The sequence below is a fragment of the Saimiri boliviensis genome, chromosome 8, assembly GCF_048565385.1.
Source record: "Saimiri boliviensis isolate mSaiBol1 chromosome 8, mSaiBol1.pri, whole genome shotgun sequence".
Taxonomy (NCBI): domain Eukaryota; kingdom Metazoa; phylum Chordata; class Mammalia; order Primates; family Cebidae; genus Saimiri; species Saimiri boliviensis.
This window is the reverse complement of record NC_133456.1, coordinates 61,191,607-61,202,677: the sequence shown is the minus strand read 5'-3', so window position 1 is coordinate 61,202,677 and position 11,071 is coordinate 61,191,607. Positions and strand designations below refer to the sequence as shown.

The 11,071-nt window shown below is 39.9% G+C and overlaps 1 protein-coding gene across 10 annotated transcripts in view; it reads left to right on the top strand.

The window, feature by feature from the left end:
- The window catches only part of FOXP1 (forkhead box P1), a 432,878-nt gene that overhangs the window by 254,009 nt on the left and 167,798 nt on the right, over positions 1-11,071 (top strand). For 3 of the 10 annotated variants that reach the window (XM_010350111.3, XM_039477217.2, XM_003939459.4), the window contains exon 1: positions 2,839-4,384. The exons of 5 other annotated variants lie outside the window; for them this stretch is intronic. In XM_010350111.3, coding sequence (XP_010348413.2) covers positions 4,199-4,384 — 186 coding nt within the window. In that variant the 5' untranslated portion in view covers positions 2,839-4,198. Of the gene's footprint in view, positions 1-250; positions 2,796-2,838; positions 4,385-11,071 lie in introns of those variants that run through there. 2 more of the 10 variants (XM_074404550.1, XM_074404549.1) reach the window with 2 other exon arrangements.

The following is an 11,071-nucleotide window of genomic DNA, read 5'->3' as shown; positions in this document are numbered from 1 at the left end:
GGCGGGGCGGGGGGGTGGGACAAATAGTCCAGGAAAGAAAGCGCCTATATTTATTACTTAGCTTATATAGGTAAAGTTTTCATAGCCTTAAGAGGACTTTGTTCCCCTTTCTGCTGCTTTTTATATTTCATCATCAGAAGTTAATATACAGGCAGAGCAGCAGTTAGACAGTGCTCCCTGCTGTATGGGGTATTTCCTGCTTCTCTGTTCTCATTTACAAGGTGTATCATTGGCTTTAATTGCCCAGCTTAACCTTAAAACAATTCCATTGTTTGGTTGTATTTTTCCTACTGTAGTATATGTCTCATTCCTTTTCTGTTTAACAGTATTTCCTTGGCTGTATGTGAAATGCTTCTATACATTTGGATCCTTAAGCTTTCTGTCTACCTACCTGCTTACCTACCAGCTATCTCAATACCTAACACCTCCTCTCACCTTTGTGGGCTCCTTTTGTTAATGATACCTTGTAGGCACTGCTATATTTTTATCTTGGACTTGCTGTCATGTATTTCTTGCCCATCCTTGGTTATATTTGTGCCCTGTTAGGAGAGGGCCCTGGGGAGTTATGGTTAAACCTCGGACCTCAGTGTCCCTTCCAAATCACTAAAATATCAAGGAGAATAGCCAGTATTTTTGAATAACTATTTTGGCCACTCTAATGGCCACCTCGCTCTATCTAGGTGGAAGCAGACCGCAGTCCCACACAGCAACAAAGAAACAAGATACTGAAAGTCTTTAGACAAATGTCTGAAGCACCAGAGTGAGAGGGTTTGGGCTCAACTTCAACTGCAATCAAGAAATGGACAAGGGTCAAGAATTCCATAAATGGGGATAGGGACAGAAAAGGCAAAGAAATAAACAAGGAGACATCCAAGCTTTCCCCTTTAAGGGACAGGGAGTATTATAGCAGTGAAAAATATTCAATTTAAAATTTAAATGAATGCACTTACTAGGAAATACCATAGAGTCATAATCTGTTTGCAAGGTGACTGACACATAAAGTGCTTTTTTGTTTTAAAGTAAAAAAAAAAAAAAATCACACGCACACATATTCAGGGTAGAGTTTTGGGTATAAAATGTCAGGTGCAATGTAACGTGTACTCCACTCCCAAGAGTCAAACAAATAACCTTGGTATTTAGGACGCTGCCTTTTAGAACATGAAATTGTATTTTGTTGTGTGTCCTTTTTTTTAAAGAGGAGGACTACATTAAGAGGTCACCTATTCACTGTGTTTTTGCTGTCTTAAACTCAGCCCTTCTGTCTATTAAAATCAAACCACTGTGTAAACATTCCCGTGTTGTTCTTGGTCTCTACAATGGCCACGGGGATCAGGTTTCACCTGCCTGCACATCTTCAAGCAATTAGAGCAATTAGCGTGAAGCCATTTCACATTCAAGGATTCAAGGTCTATGGTGACATTCAAGTCCAGGAGAAGTCTGAAAGGGAGAGGAGGAAGAGGCCCAGAGCTAGGGGACTATTCCATGGCCCTGAGCAGACAATTTCTCTTTTAAAAATGGTGGCTCTTTAATGATGTTATTATGAGGTTTTTAAATGACATATCACAAGTTGTTTATATCACAGAAACCCAACAGTCATTTAATTATACTAATGAAGGTCTTTATACGTGGCAGATTTTTTAAAAAAGACTTCTAATGGCCGTGAGAAGTGGAGTGTTGCTGCTCCTTGCCGTCTCAGTGGTGGTGGCAGCATTCTGTGTAGAGGAAGAATGTATTTTATCATGTATAAGGGAAATGGCATTTCGCTTTTCACAGTAAACCTCCCTGTGTTTTTGGTAAATCTAACAATTACAGCAACATGGAATATTTAGTTGGGAGATGTTTGGAAAAAATGTTGAAAGCAGCTATGTTTGTTTGCTTTTTTTTTTAAGGTTAGGGAACAATCATGGCGACTTTAACGGATTGAACTAACACAATTCAAACGAAAATCATCAACTTTAGCACATCTGATAGCTGTATAGGCATGGCAGAGGTGTCTTAAAAAAATACTGTTAGGATCGAATAGGATTTTGGCTTTGTTTGTTTGTTTGTGTTATTTGTTGTTGTTGTTGTTTTGCATTTGTAACTTAGTTACCCAGGACTCCTTTGCACAAGGCAAATCCTAAACTGATTACAGCTTTTAAAAAGTGGTTTGTACATTTTTTCATTCATATTTCAATGTTAGTTTATTATGCAAAAAAGGAGGGGCACTAATTTTAAAAATCCAAGCGTGCTGCAAAAGAAGATCTTGCTTTGCAGTCCCAGAGGGTGCTTGCAATCAGGAATAACCGCAGGCGAAATTATAATGCGGAATTCTGTTTCCCTCTAACCTGATGCTGCCTGTTCACATTCAGTGTTTGTTAACAAACAGCTTTAAGAACAAAATTGTTAGAATTACTATTTCATTGTATGCGCTGACTTTAATGAAAATAAGAGGTTTTTGGTTTTTTTTTAATTGCATGTCTCTAAGAAAGTTGTGATAATTCCTTTACAGAACTGCCCTAGTTGGCTTAAAAGCGACTAGGTGTTGAGCAGTTACATATCTGTAGGACAGAACACATCTATTTGTGTGACTGAAGCTGGAACATTTGTGTTCATTCCATAACTAGCCATTTTAGGGAACTGGACTGCTTAGAGCTCTCTAGCCCCATCTCGAACTACTTATAGCTCTTCTGTTGAGAGATGCTTTTCCTGACCGCCCACTTTCATGGCGCCCAGGCTGTGTGCCTTTTGATACTGCAACGCAGAGCAGCTGCAGGGGATGGTAATAAAATGCAGCGTGTTGGACACTGAGCAAGGTAAGAGTGCCTTTTTCTCCTGCCCCTTGAAAATGGATTGCTAGGAAATCATTTCCTGGTCTCTAACTGGACCAGCTGAGTTAGAGAGGAATATTTGCATTGGATACTCCACCCCTCCCCAAAGTGGAGAAGGCAGGCGTGGAAGCACTGAGGCTCAGGAGGGAGGTGAGGCAGTAAACCAGATCTTTCCCATTTTTTTCCCTCTAGCCTAGTCCTCTGTTTCTATGATCTGCCTTTTGAACTGTTTTTGTGGCTGATCAGTTCCACCTAATATGTCTCTTGATTTCTGCTATTGTAATACTCAGGCGACATGCTGTTCTCTTCATTTTTATAAGCTTTAGATGCTTCTGCCTGTCATTTTCTGGCGGTTTATCTTCAGCGTCTGGATTTGCTTTCAGACTTGAATGTCTATCAAGCTGCCGTTGCTTTGAATGTGAGATCAAAAGAAGATGAATTCCAGTAAAAAATTTCCTTCTATGAAGAAAAGATTGGGGCCTATGTAAACATCCCACTGACAGCTCCCAATGAGTTATTTTAGCCGAGTATTAGCACCTGGATGACAGACAGTCCAGCATTCCATGCTAAATAACAAATCAGTAGCTTCCGTGGCAGAAGAACATTGCCACAGGAGCAATACATTTTCAGAAGGATTCCTTTTCTTCCTCCTTTTTTTTTTTTTGTTTTTTGTTATTGAATATGGCTGTTCAACTCTTCCTCCTATTTTTCAAGCTGACTTGCTGTGCCTTCAGCAGTTTACTTTTCTTTACAGTCTCTGTTGAGTTGCTCCAGTGCCAGACGACAGTACTGTAATAATCATTTTGGGGCGGGTTAAGGAGTGTTCCAGTAGGCAAGCTAGGGATCTGGAGATAAACAGGTAGTTTGCTTGATGGTGGAGAAGGAAAATGTAAAGGACAGCCTGTCAAAGCCAGATCCAGGGTACATCCCTGGAATGCGGGACAATGTGCTCTTTAAAAATACGTGTGACAAAATCCTCTAAAGTCTGCAAAATCTGAATTTTCTTCTTCTTTTTTTTTTTTTTTAAAGCATCCTGCCTATGTAAATGTCACCACAAAAATATCTCAAGAGCAGGTTTCCCGAAACCCTGTTGGTGTGTATTTGTCTGCGTGAATGAGCTGTGTTTGGCTAGGGCTTGGTCTAGCCAGGGCGCACTGCGTGTGCTGTGTCGCTGCTTGCAGACCTGGAGCGGTTTACATATGTGTGGCATTAATAGATTTCTTTAAGTGCTAAATGCAACTTTGAAAATTACCTGCAAGCTCCAACTGATCTTTCAACTTTGAAAGTGAAGAATTACTTGAGGAATTCTTGTGGTTTCTTTGTCATTTAGTGAGAGCCCAGCCAGCTACTGTGGAGGCAAACCTCCCTGAGGTTGCCTACAAAGGGCAATGTTCCAGTGTGTTTTCTCTTCGAGTGTGCTTCAGCCGCACAGTACTTCCTGTTTATTCAAACATCTTTTTCACCACTCGGCAACCCCCGCTTCGCAGAAACAGCCAGAACCCATCTACAGCAAGAAGACGGAAATCCAAAGGCAGACAGTACGGGCTCCCTTCGCCAAACTCTTCATTTTCTCTGTAAGTGTCCAGAGAAAAAGAAACATTTTTTGCTGGGTTAAACTTTTAAACTAGGGATCCGTTCTTGTGCAGACATTCTCTGAAGGGCGAAATAGGATGATCCAACTTGTTTACTGCTTTTTTTCCTCCTCCTCCCCTCCTCTCTCCATCAGAGGCTTTTTTCTTTTTAGAGATTTGAGAGGACCGGTTCCTTCTAACTACTTGTTTAATTCACTCTTGCTTTCAAATATATCTTTGGATATAATCAGCTAAGTAAGCAGCCGGGTGGTGTCAGGATAGTTTTACAGTCTGAACGTAGATGGGAACCTCTCTCTGCTTACTGTGACATTGTTTCGTGTTGCCTTCTTTTTCTTCCTGTTATCACAAGTAGTAAGAGAATGTGGGGATGGTGCCTTTGTAATTCTGCATCTACAGAATTGTCCCCTGATGTTTGCATCACGACGCCGTCATCATTTGTGAATCAGTCTTGATAATATTTGTACCAATTTCATGCCAATAAAAGTCAGACTGCTGAAACACGCACGGTCATTATCTCATTCATATAAGTATTGTTTAAACAGAGTGGGCTGCATACGGAAAGGGAAAGCCTGCCTCACTTTCTGTGATGGTTGTTAACTTTGATGTTGGAAGGCTCTTTACAAAAATTTTCATTGTGGCTAATCAGTATGGCAGGAAAAGCCCTCAGACTTGAGCTGCCTCTTGGCTCTGAGTAGAAGGGAGATCTAACGGCTTAGTCTTTTTCTGTTGAAATTACTTTTTAAACACATGGTTTGACATTTTTAAAAAAGGTTCCACCTTTTCCTGTCTGTAGTCACTCCTTTTGCATCTCTCCCCTCCCTCCACATCCCCCTTCCCTGACCCCCAACTTCAGTTTAATTGGTAAGCCAGGTGTTAATATTTTTTTTAACTATATATTGGTCAGGGAATAGACAGGAAATGGAAAATTAGCTCTTTTGATCTTAAGAGAATTGTTGTTACTCTGAACCTTGTTTGCTAGTCCCCAGACTAAATATTTTTAAATTTTAGTGTCTAAAACAGCATCTATTAGAATAGAAAAAGAAATATGCTCTGGGGTTGTCCAAACTTCTCGCGAAGAAACATTTAAATACATAAAATAAGTAAGAGAGTGTGTGTGTGTGTGTGTGTGTGTGTATGTGTGTGCGTGCGCGCGCGCGTATTGCTATGGCTGTGATATCTTTTCCAATGTTCAGAAGTTGTTCTCTTTGCAAGAAAAAATAAGATGTTTGCAACTGCCTTAAGGACAATTTGTTTAACAGTAGGAGTAATTGCAGGGAAAATGGAAAGAGTGACTGAAGGTATTTACTCAGATGTTAGTGTAGGTGTGGGGGCCGAAAACTCAGTGTGGGAACAGTGGGCTGCTTTTCTTGGTATCTCAGTCTATTTGATGACCATCAAATTTCCCAGCTCGCTGGTTTTGTTTTTTCTGGATGGCATGTTTGATTATTTATCAGAAGGGGAAGGGAGTAGCTGAAGCAAATAAACACGTGACCAAGTTCTGTTTTGTTTTCCATTCTGAAAGCCATGCCCTTTAACAGATATACAGAAAATAATAAATGCATTGTGTTATGATAAAAGGAAATCATATGTGTCTTTTTTTTTTAAGGCAAGTGAGTTAACCCTTAAGGCTCAGGAGGCTTTTTGCCTTCTGAGAATTTGCCAGTCTTTTTATTGAGAATTAGTCTATTACAACTAATGGTTTTATGGGACAGGATTTCCCAGGATTACTTTGTTCATTAGTTTAGCTTTTTCTAGGCGGTTCACTTAGGAATGCCGACCTCAGTAGTTCAACTGTGTGGTGTATGTGTGTTTTAAATAATAATAACGTTGGACAAACCAGTGGCTCTTACAGTTTTGTTAAAAGCTGTATTTTGAGGTTTAGAGCTAAACTTGAAGAGCTCAGCTAAAGGAAAGTACACCAGAGAGTCTGTGGCTAGGGTACAACGTAATTTATCAGAGACCAGCATTTTGCCCCTCTCTTTAAAGATGTCAGGCAGGTGCTGTAATGCAAAGAGTCTACTTATTTGTCTGTGTCCCTCATAAATATCTTCTAGTCTTTAATATTGTGTAACCTATTTCATTATCTTCAAGGTCGTCATTATCTGACCTTCATTCCTCCAGAGGCCAAGGGAAAGGTTCAAATCTATATTAAATGTAGATTTAAAATTTATATATTTTTCGGTTCTCAGGTGGGGTTTGCATGGCTTTGTGAAAACAGTATGTAGGCATTCACTGATATAGGTGTGCACACTGGCACATTCTTTAGATACTGGAGCATGATTTTTTGCAGGGGCTTCATCACTTCTTCACATCCTGAAGAAGTGATATGGGTGATTCTAGCACACTGCCTGGCCCAGTTGTATCAAGACCTATAAATCGCAGCTGAAAATCTGTTTCATTGCCTATACTGTGTTGGAATGTGAATTGAAAATATGCGCACAGAAGGGATTCCCTCTTCATTGACTATATAAGGGAATGGTGCAGCAGAGGCTCAGCTACAGCACAACTTTCACGAGTATTGCCCTGAAGATAACTGGGAGGTGGCTTTGCTCTTGAGGAGACAACCGTGGAAGCAGTGGCCTTTCCGCCTCTGTTGTCCTCTCCAAAAGGCAGTTGGGTTGGATAATCATGTTTTGCATTTATACAGAGCCCTTTGTCCGTAGAAATCAAAGTGCCTGACTAATGCTAACTTATTAATACTCAGAACACCCCAGGGAAATAGGTAGGCTGCAAAGATTATCCCACTTTTGAGGTGGGAAAATGTCCGGTTGTTAAAATCATTTATAATTTCCGGGTGTGTCTGTATTTAATGCTCAGGCTAGACCTGGAAGCACTATGATCTGGAGATCATGAGAAGCATTTTTTCCTGTGACATAGTCAGCCCTGACCACAGGCAGTCTCATGAGAAAGTGTTTTACCATGAAGAAACTGGCCTGGAAAATATAGCTAGTGCGTGATGGTGGTGGTGGTGGTGGGAGGGAGGAGGTGGTAAAGACTAATTGCGCTCAATTTTAATCTATTTAGGGTCGAAGGATGTATTTTTTTTTTTTTTAACGATACAGCATGGGCTGAAACTTCTGATTTTTGTTTTGTTTCTCTTTAACTCAATATGATGTTGGCAATTTAACTTCCACAAAAATCAAGTTAGTTTGCTCTTTGTGAAGAAACAGATACAGTACCGCTTATGGGCTCTGCAAAGTTAAATCAGCGGTTGCTCTGTAGTGACATGCTTTCGGGGCAAAAGGACTGAAACATGCTGTCAGCCTGGTATGGGACGGTGTGATTCCACGATTCTGGAGTGCTGTGGGCCTCCTTCCTAGGTTTCTAAAGCGCACTGTAAAAATCAGGCAAGTGCCATTTGCTGTTCAGAGTCCTTTTATGAAAGCTTTTCCAGAAAAGTCCACAGTAGGGTGTTGGTGTTTGGGTTGTTTGGCTCCAGATACTGTTTGTTTGTTGGAACCTGAATATAGAAATTGATTTGAAAAACATCTTCAGTCAAAATGTGCTTTTAATTTCAAAAGGTAGTTTTTTAAAGACCATACAGAATGATTCCAGTTTTGCTTAAGAAAATTTCTTCTCTTTTTTTTTTTTTTTCCTTTTCTTTTTTCTGTCTTTTGAGACAGAGTCTTGCTGTTACCTGGGGTGGAGTACAGTAGCACGATCTTAGCTCACTGCAGCCTCTGCCTCCTGGCTTCAAGGGATTCTCGTGCCTCATCTTCCCAAGTAGCTGGGGCTACAGGTGTGTACCACCACACCTGGCTAATTTTTGTATTTTTATGAAAGATGAGTTTTGCCGTGTTGCCTGGGCTGGTCTCCAACTCCTGGGCTCAAGCAGTCCACCTACCTCGGCCTCCCAAAAGGTTGGGATTACAGGCATGAGCCACTGTGCCTGGGCCAAGAAAATTTCTTTTCTATCATATCCCCAAATGCTTAAAATGTGTCATTGTAGGTGACGATATCATATTTGTTATTTTTTTATTATTCTCCCAATTCATGTATACATGTTTCATATCTTCTTCATGAACTTACTACTTTCATAATCCATAGTTATACAGCACTTTTCAAAATCACTTGTTATTTACCGAATGTGAGGCTCTACACTATGCTGTTTACATGTATCAATTTGACATATTTTTTGAGACGGAGTTTCGCTCTTGTTACCCAGGCTGGAGTGCAATGGCGCGATCTCGGCTCACCGCAACCTCCGCCTCCTGGGCTCAGGCAATTCTCCTGCCTCAGCCTCCTAAGTAGCTGGGATTACAGGCACGCGCCACCATGCCCAGCTAACTTTTTGTATTTTTAGTAGAGACGGGGTTTCACCTTGTTGACCAGGATGGTCTTGATCTCTCGACCTCGTGATCCACCCGCCTCGGCCTCCCAAAGTGCTGGGATTACAGGCTTGAGCCACCGTACCCGGCCTAGTTCCTCCCATTCTTATTGGGAGGTTAAGTAACTTGTCTCAGGTCACACAGCTAGCAAACGGTGGAATTGGGCTTCAAATCCAGACACAGTGATTGATGTGCATTCAACCGCTGTGTATGCCGCTTCTGTAGAAATGTATTATTGCTTTGGAAAGCAAATGTCTATTTCTTTGTAATTTCTGTGATTCTCTCAAGGTCAGTAATTCCCCCAACTTCCCAGAGAATCCTTTTTTTTTCATGCCTGGAGACTTAAGTTCCACCCTATGATAAACTGTGATTACTGGAAGTTCCAAAGATCATTGTCACTTTTCAGGCACAACTCTGTGAGCACAAGAGTGCATCAGATGACCACAGTTTCTTTTTTTCAAATTCTCTATTAAAGAAAGTGTTTCTAATTCCTCCACCAAACCAATCAAATCTGTATTTCTTTTGCTGTAACCAGTAGCCACCATAAGATAAGATCTTTTTAAAGTTCAGTACAAAGTTACCTTTTTGTGTGGCTTAGATTAACCGAATATATCCTTCTATATGTGACTTAACTTTTGTTTTAATCTGTCATGCCAAGCAAGTTCTAGTTCTAGGTGAATGGAAGAACTCCAAATTCGTAGATCTATGGATCAGTGGCCTTTTTATTTGTGTGTTGTTCTTGAATACAGTGAAGGGATTCTATCCAGGCTGTGTGACCTTGACCACATTACATAAACTTTCAGTTTATATAAAGTAATTTAGAACCAATTGTAGTTGGGATTCAGTGTTAGTTACCATTTTCTTCGTTGGTAATATCACCGCCAATATCATCATCTCCTCCTAGCTCAGTATTTGGCCTCTTAGGCAGCCATTCCTGTATTGAGAATTGGCAAGTCAAGGCTGAATGTTTGGTAAGAGTCAGAAAGAGTCATATTTGCTCAAGCACCTTTGGCATTGGAAAGAGCCAGGATTCTCAGCTGCATGTCATTTGGGTGACTGCAGATAAACCACTTCCTCTTCATGTCCTCAGTTTGCTTTTTGTACAATTAAAGTTGACTGCCTTAGATCCCTTTGGGTTCAAGAGAGGATGCTGCAGTTTTTCTTAGTGTTTCTATAAAGAGGAAAACCAATGGTTTGAGATCACTGGGAAAAAGGAATCTTTGCTTTCCATTGAGAAAATATATTTTCTTATGCCTGGGGCAATATATTATACATATAGTAATACTTTTAGTTTCCATTTACTGAGTAACTATCATGTTTCAGATGCTGTGCTAAGGACTTTACCTACGTTTTACATAATCTTTAAAATGTAACCTCTCTGTTCTTGTGTTTCTTTTTTTTTTTAAGACACAATTTATGATCTACAAGTTAAAAGTAGCACAAACATAATATGTGCACCACACACTTGCATGCATCATGCTCTATTATCAATACCAATTGTAATAGTGATATTTTAAACATTTTTATATGCCTTGCATAATAAATAACACATATTTTGGAGTTGGTAAAATACTTTATTATAATTATTTTGTATACTTTAAACAATGTATTCATAGTAAACAATTATGGTGTTTTTATTTGGGGATTTTTTTAATATTGTTTTTTTCCAAGAATTCTCGATAATCTTTTTCTCTCCGTAGAGGAAAAAAAAATTGTAAGCATATGACTGCCAAGAAGGCAAAAACTGTATTTACAATGAGGAAATTCTTTTCAGGTTGGGCCTATCAAAGGATTATGCAGGTATACACAAATAGAAGTGACTTTGTTTTAAAATATTTGTGAAGGACTAGATAATGGATATATGGAGTCCCTCTGTATTATTTCTTTTTTTTTAAAGGTATAATTTTTAATTCAGAGGGGTACATGTGCAGATTTGTTACTTGGGTATATTGCATGATGCTGAGTTTGGGGATGTCCCAACACCCAGGTACTGAGCATAGTACCCAATAGTTTGTTTTTTCACTCTTCCCCCGCTCCATCCCTCCCTCCCTCCTTCTCTCTCCCTCACTCATCTGTTAACTGGGTATAATTTACCTCAAGGAATTATGAAAAATAAATGATATAATGAGTCTGCACTTTAGTACTTGTCTGGCAATAAACACTACAAAAATTACAAACTTTTAATTACCTTTCCCAGTAACCAGAGACCAGGGCAGGTTGAATAACACAGTAATTTAGCACCCATACCACCTCCACCAAAAAAGAAGAATGTATTTATAGCAGAGAGCAAGAGTCTACAGTGGGTTAAAGCAAGAGCTGGACATCCCACTGGACCTAAAGG